The 19,262-nt window shown below is 36.4% G+C and overlaps 3 protein-coding genes across 10 annotated transcripts; 2 read left to right on the plus strand and 1 right to left on the minus strand.

Moving 5' to 3' along the window:
- The first annotated feature begins 2,108 nt into the window (after window positions 1–2,108).
- On the plus strand, window positions 2,109–8,030 carry LOC132162599 (type I inositol polyphosphate 5-phosphatase 8). Of its 3 annotated transcripts, none has more exons than XM_059572870.1 (11): window positions 2,109–2,253; window positions 3,226–3,322; window positions 3,404–3,491; window positions 3,580–3,648; window positions 3,973–4,033; window positions 4,174–4,278; window positions 5,231–5,666; window positions 5,761–5,957; window positions 6,147–6,255; window positions 6,452–6,600; window positions 7,139–8,030. In XM_059572870.1, the coding sequence occupies exons 2-11, from the start codon at window positions 3,293–3,295 to the stop codon at window positions 7,422–7,424; spliced, it is 1,530 nt and encodes a 509-aa protein (XP_059428853.1). In that variant the 5' UTR covers window positions 2,109–2,253; window positions 3,226–3,292; the 3' UTR covers window positions 7,425–8,030. The 3 variants fall into 3 exon arrangements, with proteins under 3 accessions (XP_059428853.1, XP_059428854.1, XP_059428855.1); XM_059572871.1 differs by lacking the exon at window positions 2,109–2,253 and adding an exon at window positions 2,628–2,689; XM_059572872.1 differs by lacking the exons at window positions 2,109–2,253; window positions 3,226–3,322; window positions 3,404–3,491 and having other exon boundaries at window positions 3,634–3,648; window positions 4,143–4,278.
- Window positions 8,031–11,274: 3,244 nt separating this feature from the next.
- LOC132162598 (uncharacterized) lies at window positions 11,275–16,378 on the plus strand. Of its 6 annotated transcripts, none has more exons than XM_059572867.1 (7): window positions 11,275–11,432; window positions 11,821–12,027; window positions 13,010–14,284; window positions 14,368–14,436; window positions 14,571–14,769; window positions 14,899–14,992; window positions 15,902–16,378. In XM_059572867.1, exons 2-6 carry the CDS (start codon window positions 12,025–12,027, stop codon window positions 14,967–14,969), a joined length of 1,617 nt encoding a protein of 538 aa, XP_059428850.1. In that variant the 5' UTR covers window positions 11,275–11,432; window positions 11,821–12,024; the 3' UTR covers window positions 14,970–14,992; window positions 15,902–16,378. The 6 variants fall into 6 exon arrangements, with proteins under 6 accessions (XP_059428850.1, XP_059428847.1, XP_059428848.1 ...); XM_059572864.1 differs by lacking the exon at window positions 15,902–16,378 and adding an exon at window positions 15,764–15,895; XM_059572865.1 differs by lacking the exon at window positions 15,902–16,378 and adding an exon at window positions 15,070–15,325.
- On the minus strand, window positions 16,196–18,745 carry LOC132162600 (WAT1-related protein At2g37460). The gene is made up of 7 exons (XM_059572873.1): window positions 18,324–18,745; window positions 18,156–18,218; window positions 17,961–18,077; window positions 17,478–17,718; window positions 17,219–17,380; window positions 16,660–16,811; window positions 16,196–16,585 (listed from the first exon to the last, which is right to left on the minus strand). The coding sequence occupies exons 1-7, from the start codon at window positions 18,518–18,520 to the stop codon at window positions 16,351–16,353; spliced, it is 1,167 nt and encodes a 388-aa protein (XP_059428856.1). The 5' UTR covers window positions 18,521–18,745; the 3' UTR covers window positions 16,196–16,350.
- Window positions 18,746–19,262: the final 517 nt, after the last annotated feature.

The raw sequence follows: 19,262 nt of genomic DNA on the forward strand, positions 1-19,262 counted from the left end.
ATTGCTGGAGATGCGAAGAGTTGAATGCGGGGAAACCGAGCAACGAGTGGACAAGTCCAAGGGTAGTGTTGGGTTTCACCACTCTCTAGTGACCTACTGGAGTCAAGAGTGCGGTCCTATCTGGTACCTGATGGCAGTTGGGGGGACCATGCACACTCAAGTCCTGAACAAGGGCACAGCCGCACAGGACTAACTGATTTGACCATCTATCTCAAATTCTTCAATTAAGGTAGGCTTAGGTAGCTTGGCTATTATCATAATTTGGCTTTCCTCCCCTCTTCAAATGCTATTATCAGAAATTGAGGATTAAAAAAAAACTGACATTTTCATCTTGGAGATACCACGCTACTGCTCCCCTCCTCCACATGCAAATCTAACGTCATTTGAACAACACGTCAGTCTCTTTTCAGTGGTTAGACGGGATTAAAAAGATTAGTTTCAGTAACATGTCGGTCTCGACAGGCAAATCCAATTAAGATTTTAAACAGTACATCTTATAATTATCTTAAATTTTTTTTTTTTACCAAATTTAAGGATTAGAGTCCTCATGTTCACACACCATGGACTCCTATGAACAGATATAACTCTTATTACTATTCACTTTCATTCCTTTCTAAACTCTCATGGTAGCCACAACATGAAAGATAAAATATAAGATATTTGAATTAGTGATATATGTTTTATAAATGTCACGTATTTTGTCAAATGTGAAGGTAAGATTAGAGCTTTGCTTAGGGTATTTGGACAGATATAACTCTTATTACTATTCGCTTTCATTCCTTCTAAACTCTCATGGTAGCTGCAATCAGAAAGATAAAATATAAAAAATTCAATTTAGTGATGTTTGTTTTATAAATGTCACGTATTTTGTCAAATGCAAGGATAAGATTATAGCTTTGCTTAGGGTAGTAGCTTGTCAAATTTTAAAAATTCTCTTAAAATTATAAGTTTTTATGGAATAAATATTTTAAAATTATGCTTTTACCCACTTAAAAAGTTTTAGTTTAATTTTATCCATTGGTTACATTTTAGCGGTTAGCAGGATAAGTATTATATAAATTGTCACATTAATTTGTAATGTGATAAGTGTTACGTGAATTGTCACATGACAATCTATATTTTAATGTTACATAATGTACTATCAAGATAGTTTTTTTGCAACAAAACTGTAATTATTAAACACCTTTTACAAAAACAAAAAATACTCTTAAAAAGCATTACCAAACGGGGACAAGGATCATCTCGTCTTCTCCATTTCAAACCAAATTAAAAGTTGGTAAATTAACAAATTACATAATACTATATTGTTTAAAAAATGCGAAGTTTACAAACAAATTTTATAAAAAAACCTTTTTCAATATGATGTGGCACATTATGATTGGATTTCTCAAAAATTAAATTTATCTTTTTTTTTTTCAATCATGTTCTGCCACATTATGTTGTAAAAGTTTTTTTTGTAAATTTTGTTTGTAAACCTAGCATTCTTCATTATTTAAAGACGGGTCATTTCATAATTCTAACATTACATAAAAGAGTAATGCTAGAAATCATCTTTTTATCTTCATAAAATTGATGTGATTTTTAAATTTATCATTGAATCAAAATTTAAGTATAATTCACCTAAAATTTAATAATAATTTTAAAAATCACACCAATTTTTAAAAAATAAAAATATAATGCCTAACAGTACTCTAAGTAAAAACCTGACAAAGTTTAATATCTGCATTAATATGACAGAGATTGACGAGAAACGAGGCTGCCCTAATTCAATTCTCTGCATCAGCATCACTATATCTTACATCTTTACCATTTTTTACAGTAACCGCAATTACGTAGATGAATTGGGGACTTTAACACAGCACTGAATTATTCACTCTGTTAGGTCTCTCCAAAAGAAGCTCTTCTGCTGTGGAACTAGTACAGTGCTGGGCAATAGGGCTATATAAAACCGGACACGCGTACGGATAGGTGGTTCAGTTCCATTAACACTCCACTGTACCCAGGTTGCTGTCATTTTTAAAATGACTAAAATACCCACTCCCTCTCAAATCTCTCTGCACTTTCTCCAATTTTTTTTTGGATCTGCGCTTTATAAATTTGAGGACCAACTGCTCCTTTTTTCTTTTCCGAGGAACACCCCCAAGCTAGTTCTGCATTTTTGTTCTTTCTCGTCTCCACTAACCGGAAGAGGCAAAGAGAGAAAGAACCACACGTCAAATTGTGATTTCCATCACTCTCTCTCTTACTAGAAAGGTAAAAAGAAAGCGCGATCGATTTTTCAATCTCACGCGCACACTTTGATCTTTTCCCGTCTTGATTATGTCATTCTTTTTCCGCTAATGTGCCTTAAACCCATCCCCTAATTAGCAATGTCGTTGACCCCTGTTTCCGACAAACATTAATAGTGTTTTTGATTGCTTCATTGCCCCGCTTTTTCTTATGAACTCTGTTTTTTCTGTTTTCCTTTTGATTGTCCCTGTTTTATTTTCTGTTACTGTATGTTATTCTTGTTCATCTAAGCCGAGCGGTTACCCAAAAACCCTCCCGATTCTTGGTCCTTTCTGTGGTGTATATTTCACTTCCAATTCATTGTTTCTGACACTCTAAAATATTCATATCCGGGTTTTGATCGATCTGCTTTCTTAGTTGTCGATTATGAAGTTTCTCCGCATCGAAGAAAGTCGAAAAGGTGAGCTTTTTGAAATGGGTTAATCGAGATTTGATTAAAGATCTAGAAAGAAAAAAAGCCATGGCTTTTGGTTCTCTAATCCTTCATCTTCCACTCTGTCTTCCTCTCTGTAAAGGGAAAAACTGGTGCTTCTAAAGAAAAGAAAAAATTCCTCTCTAAAAGGATGTACCTGGCCTCTTCTTTCTCGCATATAATATTAATATTTTTATTTTCTTTGATTTAAATTTTTTTTTTTTTTTTTTTCCTTTGTTGTTTCTCTCAGAAGCTGTCTCCGTTTACCCTCCAACTGGGTCTTTTATATTGCCGTTGAATCCTCCATTTGACGCCAATAATATCGTCTAAATAACTATATATTTTGTTTTTTCTCAAAATAATAATGGAAAAAAAGTACCCCCTTGATGTTTGATTAATCACTCACTTCTTAGTTCTTGGAGACTTTCGAGTATTCAACTTAATTTTTTTCATCGAAAATATCTTGCCGGATAGATTCGGATAAAGCTTACACTCTACATTAAATTGCTTCCTCCACGTTTCAGAGGCTGTTTCCTGATTGGCGACTGTGATTGGACTCCGTTTCGATTTCGGTGATTTGACGGTGGAGCAATGGGAGCTGAGCGCCGGAAGATCTCCAAGGTACGGAATTGATCTTTATATGTAATTTGTTCTCGGCCGATATATCGGCTTATTGAAAACCCATATCGTTTAATGTCGCAGTCTTCGTGGCCGAGAACTGTGGTGAGAAAATGGCTCAATATACAGAGCGGAGGGGACGAGTTTTACTCCGACTCTTACACTATAAAAGGTAAACATTTTCGGATTTAATTTTATTTTTGGTATTAATTTTGAGTTTCGGTTTCGGATTAAGAAAGTTCTTGCTATTTCGGGACCAGAAAAACCTGATCGTCGGCGGAGCTGCTCGGACCAGGACCGCTACATCGTCGTACCGGAAGATTTCTCAGGTATTTTACTGTGTATTGGCACTGTAGTTTCCCTTCCTACTGCTGCGGCCTTTTACCGTCTATTCGTTACGTACTGTGCTCTGTCCGAGCCGTCAGATCGACGGCTCCACTAATATGATTGGACATCGGGGAAAGGGGAATGAGTTTGGGATCATCGGGAACACTGGGCTCCCCCTTGATTCTAGTTGGGCCCCGTCTGGTTAGTTGGGAACGAGTAGGGGCTTCGTGCCACGTGGACGGTTGAATGGACGTGCGATGTTGTGTACTTTTTGTGTTTTTCTTCGATTTTGAATCTCAAACTTTGTTTTAATTTCTGGCCGGAAGGGTGGTTGGTGAAGGAAAATCCTAAGCCGGAAGTCACCGTCTCCGATACACAAAATTTCAGGTAAATGAATATTATTATTATTATTATTATTATTATTATTGTCCATAAATTGTCGAAATTATTTCATACTTTTTCATGAATGGAATTTTATTATGTGAATATGAGAAAGGGATGACAGTGGCAAAGTTGGGATTATATAGGATGTTCGTGGGGACATGGAATGTCGGAGGGAAGACACCCCACGAGGGCTTGAACTTGAGAGATTGGCTGAGGTCCCCCACACCTGCTGACTTCTACGTTATTGGGTAAATGATGCTTTCACTGTTTTTTCTTCTTCCTCATATTCCAAAATAAGACCACTTTTCTTGTTCTCTTCGCTTGTCTTTTTACTCTAATAAAGCAGCTTTTGTGGCCATGAATGGAAGCCTAAGCATTAATCGTACATGGCCACTTCAGTAGACTACGTGTTACTCAAGTAGTTATTAATAATGAGAGAGACACCCGCATAGAAATTATTCATCAATTTTTCACCTACTATAACTACCATACATCACTTCGATGTCAATTTTCTACCAAAGAAAATTGGGCATCTCACCTGCCTCCGCCGTGGTTAGCACAAAGTCTAATCGAGCGAGTTTCTCCATTGACTAAGAGAATTATTCAATAGAGTTGGCTAGACGGATGTCGCCACACCTCATCACTAGTGTGCTCAGAGCAATTCTACAAGTCATCCTTCTATCCCCTTTTCATTATCTTGAATCATATGTAATTATGGTCCCCACAACATTTGATACTTGAAAATTGGTTTAATGTTGTGGGAACTACCCCACATAGGATTTGAGAGGATGAGGGGCAGATGAGGGGATGATTTATAGATTTACTTGTTTATGCACGACCAAAAGAGTAGCGGGTAGTAGTTTGGAAAATGGTGGTGTTTGATAACTTTTTTTTTTTTTTTTTTTTGTATTGGTTGAAAAAATGTTTTGATGTGACATAAAGGTAAAAGTAGTTTTGATTGTTTTACTATAAAAGTTGTTTGTTAAAACACTAACAAAAAAATTAAAACTCATTTCACTTTTATATCACAAAAAAAAAAAAAAAAAAAAAAAAACTAATGGTTAAGATGAGCTATCAAACACCGCCAAAAATAGTTTTTAGTTTGTTGGAATGGAAATCAGAGAGAAAGTGTTACCATAAGTGACTGTTTTATTTCTTGATCAATTTTTTTTTTTTTAATTATTTTTTTTTTGCATTTAGGTTCCAAGAAATCGTCCCTCTTAATGCGGGGAATGTGCTAGGCGCAGAGGACAACGGCCCAGCTGCCAAATGGCTTTCCTTGATTCGTGAAGCACTGAACAACAATGCCACCACTGCAGAAGTTTCGCCGCAGGCGGATGATGGGAGCTTGAAACCAAGGCTCAGCTTCTCAGACTTGCTTTCATTAGAAGATGAACTTGGTAAAAAGGATTTCCAAAAATTGGGTTTGAGCTATAGTGATGAGTATTCGCCTACCAAATATTCCAAGTCTAGGGAGCAAGATAGTCCAACTCAGCCGCGTTACCGCCTGGCTGCAAGCAAGCAGATGGTCGGAATCTTCCTATGCGTGTGGGTTCGAGAGGACCTTTGCAAACACATTAGCAACTTGAAGGTGTCTTGTGTCGGCAGAGGCATTATGGGATATCTTGGGAATAAGGTTTGCTATTCAAAATCTTCTGAAATTGGCTTCTTTTCTGATAAATATAGGTTTGTTGTTTGACATTCTTAATCTTCATTTCTGTCGGTAATAGGGCTCGATATCGATCAGCATGACATTGTACCAGACAACATTCTGCTTTGTTTGCACCCACTTGACGTCTGGGGAGAAAGAAGGCGACGAGATCCGGCGAAATTCAGATGTTGCAGAAATTCTAAAGAAAACAAGGTTTCTGCATTCATCAAGAGGCCTTGAACAGTCACTTCCTCCTGATTCCATCTTGGAACATGAGTAAGTCAATTTCCATATATTTATTCTTTCCATGGACTCACAAGAATGCACGGTTGATGTTAACTATCTCACTGAAAGCATACAACTGCTAAATCATTGACTTTTCTTATCAAGAAGTTGCAGCCACACATTCTTATGGATAAAACAATCAATTTTCTTACTGGCCCCTCTGCTTTTTCTTCAATTCAGCAAGATTATTTGGCTCGGGGATTTAAATTACCGGCTCGCAGCTGGTTGTGGAGATATGCATGAGCTGCTAAAGAGGCATGATTGGCAGACACTTTTAGAGAAGGATCAGGTGAGTGAGTGATCTAAACTAAACTTGTGGCGCTTAACATAAAATGCTTTTGTTTTTGGATGCTGTTGTTTTCAACATTATGTTGCCAATCACATCACTATTGGATTGGAATTTACCCAAGAAGATCAACAATCTTCTCTATGAAAAAAGCCCTGCATTTATCCAATCTAATGTGTTGACTAAATTCTGTTGGCAGCTAAAGATGGAGCAGAGAGCTGGTCGAGTATTTAAAGGGTGGGTTGAAGGGAAGATATATTTTGCTCCAACTTACAAATACCTAACCAATTCTAACAATTATGTTGTCCAGTCCTCTAAATCCAAAGAGAAACGACGAACTCCTGCCTGGTAAATTTCCAAAATTTCATTAACAAATAACAAGATTTCTTAGATGAGTGTGAGTTGACTTATGCTGCTGTCATGTTGTATTCAAACGGCTTTCAAGCATTTCATTTTTTAGTGTTTATTATATCTGAATACGTCAACAGAAAGAAACTGAAACATGTGCAGTGCATCATTTGCTTCATTAATTTATTATGCAAGTGGGTGTGAGACAGAGATGGAGAGATTGAGAGATTTGAATATTATCTTACTGCCGTGTAAGATGCATACATTGACTCTGCTAGTTATCTGTTCTTGATTAAAAATATTACAGGCCTCAACCAAGTTGTCACTTTGTTTAATGTTTTTTGCCGCATGTTGTTATGTGAAGCAATCTGTCTGCATGTTATGTTTACTTATAATAATTTTCTTCCATCCAATCAAACAACTGATGTCCACCCTTCACGCTACTCTTCACATCCATTTCATAGTCACACCCATTTCATAGTAACTGACATGAAACACGACACGCAAGCAATTTGATTTGGGTTTTTTTTTTGGACAGGTGTGACAGGATTTTGTGGAAAGGGGAAGGGCTAAAGCAAATGTGGTATTTGAGAGGGGAGTCCAGATTCTCAGACCACAGACCCGTATATTCACTATTCTCAGTCCACGTGGACATTGCAAACAAGAACAAAGTGGTCGCCGCGGCCAAATCCTGCACAAATAAACCGTCGACGACAAACACTCCCTTGGCATCATCGACATGTGCTGTCAAAATCCAAGCCGAAGAAATTCTGCTGCTTACGCGGGCACAAAGCTGCTTAAAAACCGCCTCCTCCAGGTTTTGAGTCGGTCTGTAGTACTCTGACAGATTTGACAGAAAAAGCTCGAGCCACCGACGAGCATCTCACTGACACGGCCTGCGTCCACTGCATTTTAAACTGTTGGGGCCGGCGTGAATGGTGGGTGATGTTTCTTTCTCTTCCTTATCATTATAAAAGCACGTGGGTGTGGGGGGCATGCTCGTGGCAGTGCAAAATTTTGATACGTAGGTGAAAAGTTGTAAATAATATAATAGGAGTGAGGAAGATGATGATCAAATGAGAATCCGAGGAGTGTGTTTTAAGTCTATTTGGTTCTTTTGCAGAAGAATGGGGATTGGGGGGGTCCTTTATTCATTCATTTGTTTTTGTGGGGCGTGGGGAAGAGGAGGCAGATAGTGAGGGATAAATATAGATCAAACTAGAAGTGTACAGTAAAAAGATGACAAGTTTGTTGTCTGCAGTATTTTCCTAAATGATGAAATTTTGTATCTGTTATTCCAAATCTACTAACATGTGAATTGCTTTGTGTCTTATTGCTCTTATGACATTCCATTTTAATCGAGTGTCTCGGGCTCTCTTGTTCGGGTAAAAGAACCTTTTATTAGCCCTTTATTATTATTTCTAACTCTTCTTTAGGCACTATAGATGGTCATGCGGAACTATTTTGGGTTTTGTTTCGTTTATGGAACTTTGCCTTTTAATACAATCTCTTTTTGCGGTTTCGGTTCGTTTGATAGGTTAAATCATTTATTTAACCAATTTCCAACTGTTCTTAGGAAAACTATGCGGTCTTTGTTTTTTTATTTTCTTGTTATTCCATTTTTCCTTTCTCAACATTGAATAAAAAATAAAAATAAAAATAATTGGAAAAATAAAAAAATAAAAAAATTTAGGCACGGAATAACAAGGAACCAGGATCTTTCATTTGGCATGAAATTTTGGAAAAGACAAGCTTTTTTCAGGGAGTTTTTGCAGGCAGCATGAGCATGATAAAAGTATGGGCCTCCAATATGGGTCTCCAATCAATCTAGCATGGGCTTAAATCCCCAAAATACCAGCATCATTTAGTGGGCTAAATTCTTTATTTTCCGTCTTCAAGAGGTACCTCAATCAGTTAGGAACCACGCTTCATAAAGCGAAGGTCACTAAGTTTGAATCCCCCCTCTTGTGTGGACATGTAAAAAAATAATAAAAAATTGAGCAACAATGGTGGGCTAACATTTATCATAATGTCCTCAAGGATAGTTCAATTGGTTGGGTGTCATGCCTCACGAAACGAAGGTCACTAGTTTGAATCATTTTTCTCAACTTCTCTCCCTTCATGCGGACATGTCCAAAAAAAAAAAATCTATGAAAATAAATTAGATTCTTGATAACCCTCTAGTTTTCTTCTCACAAGGGGATTTTGATTCTTGAAGATTTATAAGATTTCTAAAAATGATAAAGAGTATCTCCATTAGATGATTCTTACTGCTTAGAGATGAGCCCAAGTATACATGCTTAAAACCAATGAGATGACACTATGAAAGTCTATGATAAGATGACACATATCATCAATCAAACTTTTACCAATCTTGTTTACTAACTTAAATATTCTATTGACTATGAAAGGGATATGTTAGGTGTTCTTCTAGTGTTTCCTAATGTCCTCCTAATTTTAGGTGTATATTAGGATTATATTAGGTGTAGATTAAAAGTCAATAATAATAATAATAATATCAAATTCAACAATAATTTTAAAAGTCACATCACAGTTGGGAGGACACCAAGAGAACACTTAGCATTTTCCTTTTAAAAAAATAAAAAAGAAACTTCCTTTATTTCTCTCAATTTGTTTTAAAAAAATAATATCCACCTATGACGATAAGAACACTAGGAGAACATCAATAGAACACTAAGAGAGCACCTAATATTTTCCACTGTGAAAAGCAAATTAAACTAAAACATAGGAAATCATTAGGTTATTTTTTACTAAACATTTTAAATAAGATGGACAATATGCTTCAAGTGGTCTTGTTCAAATACAATAAATCAAGGACATCAAATCATAATAAAATGATTAGTATCTTCCAAAGATCACTACTCTTCCTTGAAAATGATAGTTCATGATGTTAATATCGTACTTGTTGAAAAATTGTAAGTGTAATTGGGTACTAATAAAGGATCGGGATTTCTTATAATTAAGAATCCATAAATTCTCTCTGCCTCTTGTTGTTAGATAGGAGAATAGGAAAAGAAACAAAGTAGTAGCTCAAATAAAATAATGAAAAAATATTAAAGAGGTCTTTCAATGAAATCGCTTTTTAAGATTTAAATTTTATCAATTTACTCTATAAGATTAGAACCGTTATCGAATAGATCATCCTATGCACCTTTTATTTAATTTATAACGGCGTTGCCACGTCACGTCCAATCAAAATGCAACATGCATTCCTTTAAAAAGAAAAAATAAAGATCAATATGAAAGTAGAAAGAAAATTATAAATATAAATATAAAAAAAGAAAAAATAGTTTTTTTAGGGTGGTTGAACAATATAGGCCTATTGAACTACCCCCACTGGCCTTGAAGGTTGATTCCACCGCTCCTCTAGCAAATCTAGGGGGTCCGGGTGACCACTTCTTGAAAATCTTGTAAAAAAATAAATCAATGATTGATTTTTATTGCTAAATTATTTCAGTTTTATGATAGTCATATAACAATCTATTAAATAACATTTTTCATATATATATATAAAGACACGTGTAATTTTTTAATTGGATATGACATGACGAGACAATTTGAAATTTTACGAAAATTAGAGATTTTGATGAGAATTGTAACTTTAAGAAGTTAATTGATAAAATTTAAAATTTAAGAATCCATTTAGTAAATTTTAAGGTAAGGCCATAATTCTCTTAGAGTCATTAAGCTACGTTTCGGTCCACTTTAAGGGCTTGTTTGAGATTGAATTTAATAGGCATAAAAGTGGTTTTAACATTCAAAAAGTCAGTTTGAAAAAAAAAAAAAAAAAAAAAGTGTTCGTTTGGTAAAAAAATTAAAAAGCGCTTTTAAGGGTAAAAAAAATCCTAAAAAATGGCTAAAGCGCACTTTGGACAAAAGCTTAAAAATAAAGCTTTTGCTCAAAAGTTATTTTTGACTTAAAAAATTTATTTCTCAAATGCAATCTCAAACAGACTTTAAACGCATCACCTTCATGGCTTTTAATACCTTCAACACTGATTGTAATTAGGGCATTCACAGCAGCTACCCTAAAGTTGCTTCCCTTTCCAACACAAAAAATCACAAAAACTCACCTACAACAATTTCCCTATATCTTCCCTCTACATTAAGATTGCTATAGTTGAACCAATGTAGCAATTCACATGGTTTATTATAATCATAAAATGACATTTTCTCTCCTCACACTTTCCTATGTAAAATAAATGAATATAAAAACAAAGGATTTGGCTTACATGCATGTATGCTGTAGTTTAATCAACGGTTAAGATTGAATTTTTCAAAAAAAAATTTCATGTTCTATTTCTTATTAAATGCTTCTAAAAGTAAGTCAACTTTAAAATTCAATCTTAACCGTTGATTCAATTACAGCATATATGCTGTTATTAAAATAACAGCATGTAAGCCGGATCCAAAAAAAAAAAAAAAGTAAAACAAATAATATTTTAATGTTGTAGGGAATTTTATAAAGGGATATTTGAATAGGGAGGTGAAAAATAGTTTGGTTCCCTAAATTTATGGAAAATGACGGAGCTTGGAATGCTCTAAAGGTCTAGCCCACGTGTACGGCCACGATAAGGCTCCAGGAATTGTGATCGTGCGGAGCACCATCTTATATCTTTCTCCCGAGGAAAAAAAAAAAAAAAACAAAATCAAAAGCTTCAAATCGACTCCAAACTTCCTCATCTCGCCGCAATCCCCCGACCGTACTATCGCCGGCGTCATTCCCGGTAGATGGCCGCCGGAGAGTTATTTGGTCTCCGCGCACTGATCATAAGGTGATCGGGCCGTCTTTTCGATCATTCTCGCGACAGGTGCGCATCACGGAGATCTCTGCATTTTTTCTATACTCAGAGCAGGGTTAGGGTTTCATTGGATTTGTTTTTCTATTATGTATTTGTTTGGTTGCTCTGAAAATGGAGGAAAAGGAACGAATATTCTTGAATTTTTACTTTTGAGTGAATTCATCGCAGAAGTGTTATGATTGCTTTTGTTTCTGATGCTATTAATCTATACTTTCACTTCAAGTAAGCTTCATACTTGCATTGGGCTTATTTGAGTGGAACTTTTTCCTTTCGTGCATTATGGAAATTTGAGATTCATTACTCTGATTTCGTTTTCTTGTTCTACATTACAGAGAATGGAGTAAATTATTGCGGAATTGTCTCATTGTTTGTATTTTCTTCGTTTTTTTTTTGGCAGATAAGTTTTGGATAATTGGCAGCGAGCTTAGTTGTCTACGACGGATCATAGTTCTGTGAAGTATTAATGCTTTTTGAACGGTTATGTAGTATTTGCTGTGGAGAAATTTTGCTTTATTGATAGCAACTTTTGCGTTCCGAAGGGTGTGTATATAGCTATTAACTGGATCATCCAACCGGCTAAGGAAGTGCAAGTACAATAAAAATGGTAAGTTTTGCATCCCTTCTATGAAATTTGGGTCTGAAAACAGAGCTTTGAAATGCATTTTTATGAGCCATGGGAGTTGGAGCTTGTATCTCCTTGTTTGAAGTTCCGGCAGAAGTAATGGGGACCATTTGGATGGGACTTTCGAATTTGTTTTAAAAAAATTCAATTAAACTTTGCACTTGCGTGTCTGTGTATGTGCATGCTCCATTGATCTGTTGAATGTGTCCTAGTAAGCTGTCTGGCCCTTCTATTGGTTCTTAGGTTGAATGGAGGGAAATGAAAATGCTATGATCGAGAAAGGAAGTCATGTTTGAAGATTCCCTTTTTATTTCCCTCAATTCTTTCTACAACTGACAAATCCTGAGAGGATCTAGGATGCTTCTAGCATTAAAATGAAAGATGCTTCTCACTTGTCAGGCTGGTTAAGTTTGACAGACATAATCTTTGTTCCCATAAATTTAAGTGTTTTGTTGTTTTGCAGAATTGTGGAGTGCAAGATAGTAGACAAACCCCACAACTTGAGTTCTTCCTGTGTCGTAATGGAGGGCTTTAAACCTGAATGTAAATAATATATATATATTTTTTTATAAGAGTTAAGCAGGACTTGTCAACATAAGTGGAAAGCAAGCATTTGAATCTTCGTCTTTCTTTCAAGTTTAAAGGGACCCTTTGACTTTTGAAATAATTAGTACTAGTTAGTGTTGAAGGTCGCATTCAGCATCTAGGCTTTACAAGTGGCATATTAATTTGTTTTTTTAGCAGCATCAGTGTAACGTTTAAACTAATATTGTTGATTTTTCCTAAAGTAATGTTGAAACTGAAATAGTTGTACTGATTGGTTAAGAAGATGTGATGCAGACTATCTGAATGGCACATTGATCATAGCTTGTTATTTACTTTATACTAATAGCAGGTGTTCTCACTATCCTTTTTTCATTTAGTTATATGGTATGGAATCTCTGTAAGTAATTATTTGTGACAGTCTTTTCAGAATCAGGGCTTCTGGATGGCAAAGGGCGCTGGAGGTCTAAATGATAGTGAGATGGCTTACGATAATTCTTCTAGAATTGAGCTGAAGCGTTCTCATCAGTGGTTCATGGATGGCCCTGAGGTGGAGCTGTTCCCTAACAAGAAACAGGCGACGGGGGGTCCGACCAACAATCTATTTTCAGGAATGTTAAACTCAAATGTTTCTTCATGGGGAAATGCTTCAAGTTTTCAATCATTCTCTGGCCAATTCACTGAGCGGTTATTAGATTCTGAGATAACCAGGACTGCTAATTTTGACGACAGAAATATTCCATCACTGAGCACAGAAAAAATGGATGTGGGAAGAAAAGTTAATGAGGATGCATTTGGGAACGATCCCTCGTTTGGTTTATCGATGTCACATACACTGGAAGATCCTAGGTCAGATCTAAACTATGGTGCATTTAGAAAAGTTAAAGTTAGCCAGGTTAAGGACTCTGAAAATGTCATGTCTGTACCGATGGTACATGCCTATAATCGGGAGGATAACAGTACCATGATGGCAACTCATGCTTACAAGGCAGATGACAATTCAATATCTATGAGTCTCACTTATAGCAAAGGGGATGACATCATATCTATAGGTGACATCTATGACCGAGCGGATAACAATTTTATGTCAATGGGACAACCTTATAACAAGGGGGATGACGACTTATCAATGGGTCAAACATACAAAGGAAACACCAATACCATATCATCAGGTCATACATTCAGCAAGGGTGGCAACAATATCATTTCTATTGGTCAAACCTATGACAAGGCAGATGACGATACCATAGCAACAGGCCACATCTTCAATAAGGAGGAAGACACTTCTGCACCAATTGTTCATGCTTACACTAAGGGTGAAAACAGTACACTATCAGTTGGTCACTCTTGCAATAAGGGAGAGAGTACTATCATATCCTTTGGTGGCTATGATGATGATGAAGATGCTAATCCCTCAGGAAGGCTCATGTCTGGATATGAACTGTTGATGGGTCATCCCTCCGTCCAAAGATCAGAAGTAGTAAACGCAACAGAATTGGTTCAATCAAATGCTGATGCACATGCAAGAACTTCCCAGATAACTGCTTCTGGAACTGAAAATATTTCCAAAAAGAAAGACGATCTGAAAATGTCAAAGAAGATTCCTCCAAACAACTTCCCATCCAATGTCAGAAGTTTGTTATCAACTGGTATGCTGGATGGAGTTCCTGTAAAGTATATTGCTTGGTCAAGGGAGGTAAATATCAGTTCTCGCTTATTTTCTATCTTTTGAATTAGCTTATCATTGATAACATCTCTGGTTTCTTCTGTGCATGTTAGAAGGAACTTCATGGTATTATAAAAGGTACCGGATATTCATGTGGCTGTCAGTCATGTAACTTCTCTAAGGTAAGCTTGTTCAGTATTAGTGCCACCCAGTAGACTGGTTAACTTAACTAAGGTTATGGATATTTTATTGTGGTGTTAAAGGAAGTCTTAAGCACAATTTTTTGACCCATTTGACTGCTCAACATATTTTGTAGGTGATCAATGCATATGAATTTGAGCGTCATGCTGGATGCAAAACAAAACATCCAAATAATCACATCTACTTCGAGAATGGGAAGACAATTTATGGGATTGTCCAAGAGCTTAGGAGCACACCTCAAAACATGTTGTTTGAGGTGATTCAGACTATAACTGGTTCACCTATCAATCAGAAGTCCTTCCGCCTTTGGAAAGGTGATGCAAACTATCTAGTTCAATAATGTGCTGCTTCAGACTTTTTGACTGTCTAACATTCTCCACTTTCTTCTGTTGTATGTACGTGTGTGTCTTTCTTCTCATGACTCCATTTCTTTATGCTTTCAGAATCCTTTCTAGCCGCTACGCGTGAACTTCAGCGTATATATGGAAAGGATGAGGGGAAACAATTTTCATGAAGCAAGCTCATTCAAATTGTGAGGTAGGGATCATCTTCGTTTTGTGCATAGAAGTAATCTCTTTGGCTATACCTTGTACTGATTGCACCACTAACTTAAGGGCTCTTGAGGTCGAGGCACATGGATTAGGAGATCATGTAAGATGACAGTTTTTTTTTTGGGTTGGGGTGCCCTGGGGGTGATGTATGATGAAGGCTGTAGTCCATTCTATCTTGAAGAAAAATGAAATTTAAGATGTGTTAGTTGTTACCAGAAAGGGAGATCTTTTTGTTACTTTGGGTATTATGCACTCTCATCATTTTCATTTATCTTGGTTGTATATGGTGTGCTCACTAATGGAAGGTATCATTTTGCAAGGGAGATCTAGGAGTATGATATATCTTTTGAGGTTTTCTTCATTCTCTTTGTACCCTGTCAAAAATATCTCTGTAATATTACTGATTCATTTTAATCCTGAATTATATTCTTATCTTATCAAAAATATTGAAGTGGTAGGCTGCAAGGCAGCATCATCAATATTATGAAGCTTCAACTGTGTTGTTAACATGTTGGATACAAATCGTATCAATTAGGTTGAGCCATGTTTTGGGAACCTAAATTCTTTTATCGCTTTGATTTAAATTTCAAATTCTCCTTATTCTCTCTTTCCTTGTCTATTTTTTTTTTTGTCTTTCCCCATGGCAGTAGAACTCCCTATTTTAATTCAGTCCATTCTTTAGAACCATTATGTTATGTACTTATCAAAAAATAAAAAAAATAGAACCATCATATCATATTGTGGCATTTGTTCACAGAATCGGGTGTTCTCCATTTTTCAATGACGAGGATATGATGGACTAGCACTTTTAACTAAGGATCTTAGGAAGGCAGATTCTAAAATAAGGGATGTTGAGGCTGTAAGAATTAACATTGTGCTTCTGGATCAACTGTAGATGTTGTGTACATAGTGCAAGATGGGGGAAATGCTTGGCCATTATTTAATGCTTCTCCTACCATATTGATGTCTCGTGAGGGAATGAGATGGTAGGTCATCATAGTAGATTCAGCGCATGATCATCTAGTCACAGATTGTGGGAGGTGCTCATTTGACTTCACGTCACTTGTCGCAAGTGATTATATTCTCTTGGAATTGGTCATCTCATCTTCCTTCCATTATATTCAGACTCGAATGCTATTCAGTCACATTTAAGTTGGAAAGTTGTGGAGACTGATCAAAGTCTGTATCATTATGGTTTTATGTTAATTGTCATTTTCCTTGCATCTCCGTTGGAGATTATGTTACACTTATTGAAAAAACTTAGTAAAGCATACAACATTAATAGATGTGACAGCCTGATACATAGAACTGTGAGGTGCATGGAACTCTTCAGGAAATTCATAATTAGCAAGTGACTGGATTCCTTTGCTTTTCTTGTTGTTTATTTGTCTCCACCCCAGAGACGTCAATTGTGACAACCCCATGATTAAAGTTTTCTTTTCCAGTGTTACCTGCATGTATTATTTGTAAATCCAGCGCTATTTGCTCATTGGTTGATGGGGTTTGGGACTTGTAATCTTTGCTTTTGCCCCACACAACAAGATATAGGCCCGCAACTATGATAACAGCACCAAGTACCCTGTACAATTGATCAAATTAGTTAGTCACTCTGTTCTCGTGTGGTTGTGGTGGTGGATTAAGCTTGATAGTTACCTGCCAAGATACATTTGCTCAGCCAAGATGATGGAGCCCATGACAGCAACAATAACCATGCATAGGGGACTAAAAGCCGTCACAAAAACAGGGCCTCTGTCTTTCATTACTACTCCTTGGATATAATAAGCCAGTCCTGAACAGATTACGCCCTGCATACATGTATTTTCTAGATATAAAGAGTTGAATATATACTACTTGCTTGACTAGGATCTGATTTTTCTTTGGACATGATCTTTTTTCACATGTCAATGGAGAAATGAAAATAGGAATGGCTTTTCCCTTTGGATTGTGAGATGCATCACTTTAGGCGAACTATTGCTTTGATGGGTCTGGAATTCTGGACAGGTAAGGCAGAAAAGATTTTCAACAAGGTTGGGGTTTGAGAGATAGTGTCTAGGCCTGTTGGGCTATTTTAGGTTATGTAACCCCGTTGGTGGTATATGATCCCTGTTGGTTAGGTATGATCGAAGGTGCTCATAGAGTAACTTAAGAGGAAGTCTCTACAAAGATGACAATTTATAGATGAGTATAAAATTAGTTAGTTTTATAATCTTACACTGTAGAGAGCTGCCAGTAATTTGACATCCCAATTTATTGACCAGATGGCAGTTTTTCCCCTTTCCATCACTAGCGCCACTACGGCACCTTCGGCTGAGCCTAACAGGCATATCCAAGCTGTAAGAGAGAGCTCAGCAGGGTATGTTTTTAGTGTGATTGCCTGGAGAAACAGAGCATGAGGTTGTTATATTATGAGATCCGTGAAATTTTTCATGTAGTGATACGTATATAATATATGATGGGGAGAAACACTTTACTTGCAGAATCATGAAACAAGCCCAGCTGAAGCAGCCAATGAAGATCATTATGGAACCTTTAATTGAATGTTGAAGATTGGCTGCAGCCTGTTGCTGTTCGTGGTAAGTTTTTCCTTTCGTCCAGATCAGCTCAATAACGGGGCCTTTTACCAGTGTAATGACCATGGCTCCTGCAACCGTTGCTATGGTCCCTATCACCTTAGCTTGGGTGCGGATACTTTTAAATCTTACCTTCTCAAGCCTGGGAAGACAGATAAAAACAATGGTTTACATTGAGAAGAGGAATGGACGGCTTAGTCATCTATTCTATCAGTAAAGTTAGTCGTAGATTAGTATACGAAATATGGCATTGAAACTCAGCGTTTGGATCAGTACAAAAAAAAAAAAAAAAAATTTGAAGGCTGGTTTTCACTATCACGTCATCTCAATTGTATGGCAATTGTTACTCTTATCTTGTCTCTTAGAGATTTATGCTTTAGTTACCTAAGAATGCAGGCCATTATAAATGTAAGGGCAGGAAGAATATTGGTCATAGCGGCTGCAAAAGTTGCTGTAGTGTACTTCATTCCCAGGAAATACAAGTTCTGGTCAATTACTGGCCTGCCAAGAGAACAAGATATAAGATATATACATGAAATATTAGTAGGAAGAACTTGGTTAGTAGTATAGAAAATTTACTCCAATAAGCTGAGCACGATTATTTTGGTGAAGATTGCTAGTGTCATCTTTGGCCTTACTTTCCTGTAAATAAAACATGCAACAAAAAAAAAAAAAAAAATTAGTCGTCTGTTGAGTGTTGCCTGTGTCTGTCTGGATGTGCTTTGGAGAGAGAGAGAGAGAGAGAACTTGTCTAGAATGACTGCAAAGGGGGCAATGACGACGGTGGCAACGACATGGCGGTAGACAACAAGGACGTAATTGCTCATCCCCTTGTTTAAGGCAGCCTTACAGAGAACATCCATTCCTGCAAACCCAAACTGCAAGAATATAACAGCCAGAAATGGTTTAATTCTATCAAACGTGGTTTGTGGTTGGTTCTCCATCTTGAATTGTATGGCCGCTGCCTCCCACTGGATCAGATTGCTGGAGCTTCAGTTAAATAATGAAACAACAAATCTTATTATCTAGTTGCTCACAAGAGTAGCCTAATGGTGGTAGCAATGGGGTCCTGCTTATGTAGACGGTAATATTTTTCAAAGCTGGGGACTGCACTACTATCTTTAAAAACTCAAAATTATTACTCTAACAATTATCATCTCTATAACCATTTGTTGGTACTCTTGCTTGAGAAAGCTTTCAGCCCCAGTGATTCATTTATATAAATGGTTTTTTGGCTTTGTTGAGGGCCACTTTCCGCTGGTGGAATTGCTTTGCTATCCATTTTTAAAGTTGTTTTCAATTATTTGACAACCCTCCTTATTTGTGTTATCGTTTTTAAATTCACTATTTCAATTTTTTTTGGGCATTTATTAAAAAAAATTCAGTGTACGTTTTAAATTACGATTTCGCAAGAATAATCTGTGTTTTTAAAAGATATTGCAAAACGTAATGTGTTATTTAACAATCTGCGATTTCTACAAGCATGTCAGGAGGTGCTTATATAAAAAAGTTCGGATTTAAATCAAAATCACGATTCACATAACAAATATTTGATAAAAAAAGTTATTTTTAACATGTTTTACCAAACGTCTTTACAATTTTTAAAATCGCACTTATTGAAACCGCAATTTCAAACGGACTCTCGAGACCTATATGTTAAAGCATCTCTAGCAATATTATTAGTTA

Source organism: Corylus avellana, chromosome ca9, assembly GCF_901000735.1.
Source record: "Corylus avellana chromosome ca9, CavTom2PMs-1.0".
Lineage (NCBI taxonomy): Eukaryota > Viridiplantae > Streptophyta > Magnoliopsida > Fagales > Betulaceae > Corylus > Corylus avellana.

What these genes read in the sequence shown, in the direction of transcription:
- LOC132162599 (XM_059572870.1), top strand. Translation starts at nt 3,293, where the DNA reads ATGGGAGCTGAGCGCCGGAAGATCTCCAAG. An exon ending in CGACTCTTACACTATAAAAG is followed by an intron (nt 3,492 to 3,579) that starts GTAAACATTTTC and finishes TTTCGGGACCAG; the next exon opens with AAAAACCTGATCGTCGGCGG. An exon ending in TCCGATACACAAAATTTCAG is followed by an intron (nt 4,034 to 4,173) that starts GTAAATGAATAT and finishes GGGATTATATAG; the next exon opens with GATGTTCGTGGGGACATGGA.
- LOC132162598 (XM_059572867.1), top strand. An exon ending in ATATTGCTTGGTCAAGGGAG is followed by an intron (nt 14,285 to 14,367) that starts GTAAATATCAGT and finishes TGTGCATGTTAG; the next exon opens with AAGGAACTTCATGGTATTAT. An exon ending in AGTCATGTAACTTCTCTAAG is followed by an intron (nt 14,437 to 14,570) that starts GTAAGCTTGTTC and finishes CATATTTTGTAG; the next exon opens with GTGATCAATGCATATGAATT.
- LOC132162600 (XM_059572873.1), bottom strand. Translation starts at nt 18,520, where the DNA reads ATGGAGAACCAACCACAAACCACGTTTGATAGAATTAAACCATTTCTG. An exon ending in TTTGCAGTCATTCTAGACAA is followed by an intron (nt 18,219 to 18,323) that starts GTTCTCTCTCTC and finishes TTTTATTTACAG; the next exon opens with GAAAGTAAGGCCAAAGATGA. An exon ending in CTTGTTTCATGATTCTGCAA is followed by an intron (nt 17,381 to 17,477) that starts GTAAAGTGTTTC and finishes CTGTTTCTCCAG; the next exon opens with GCAATCACACTAAAAACATA.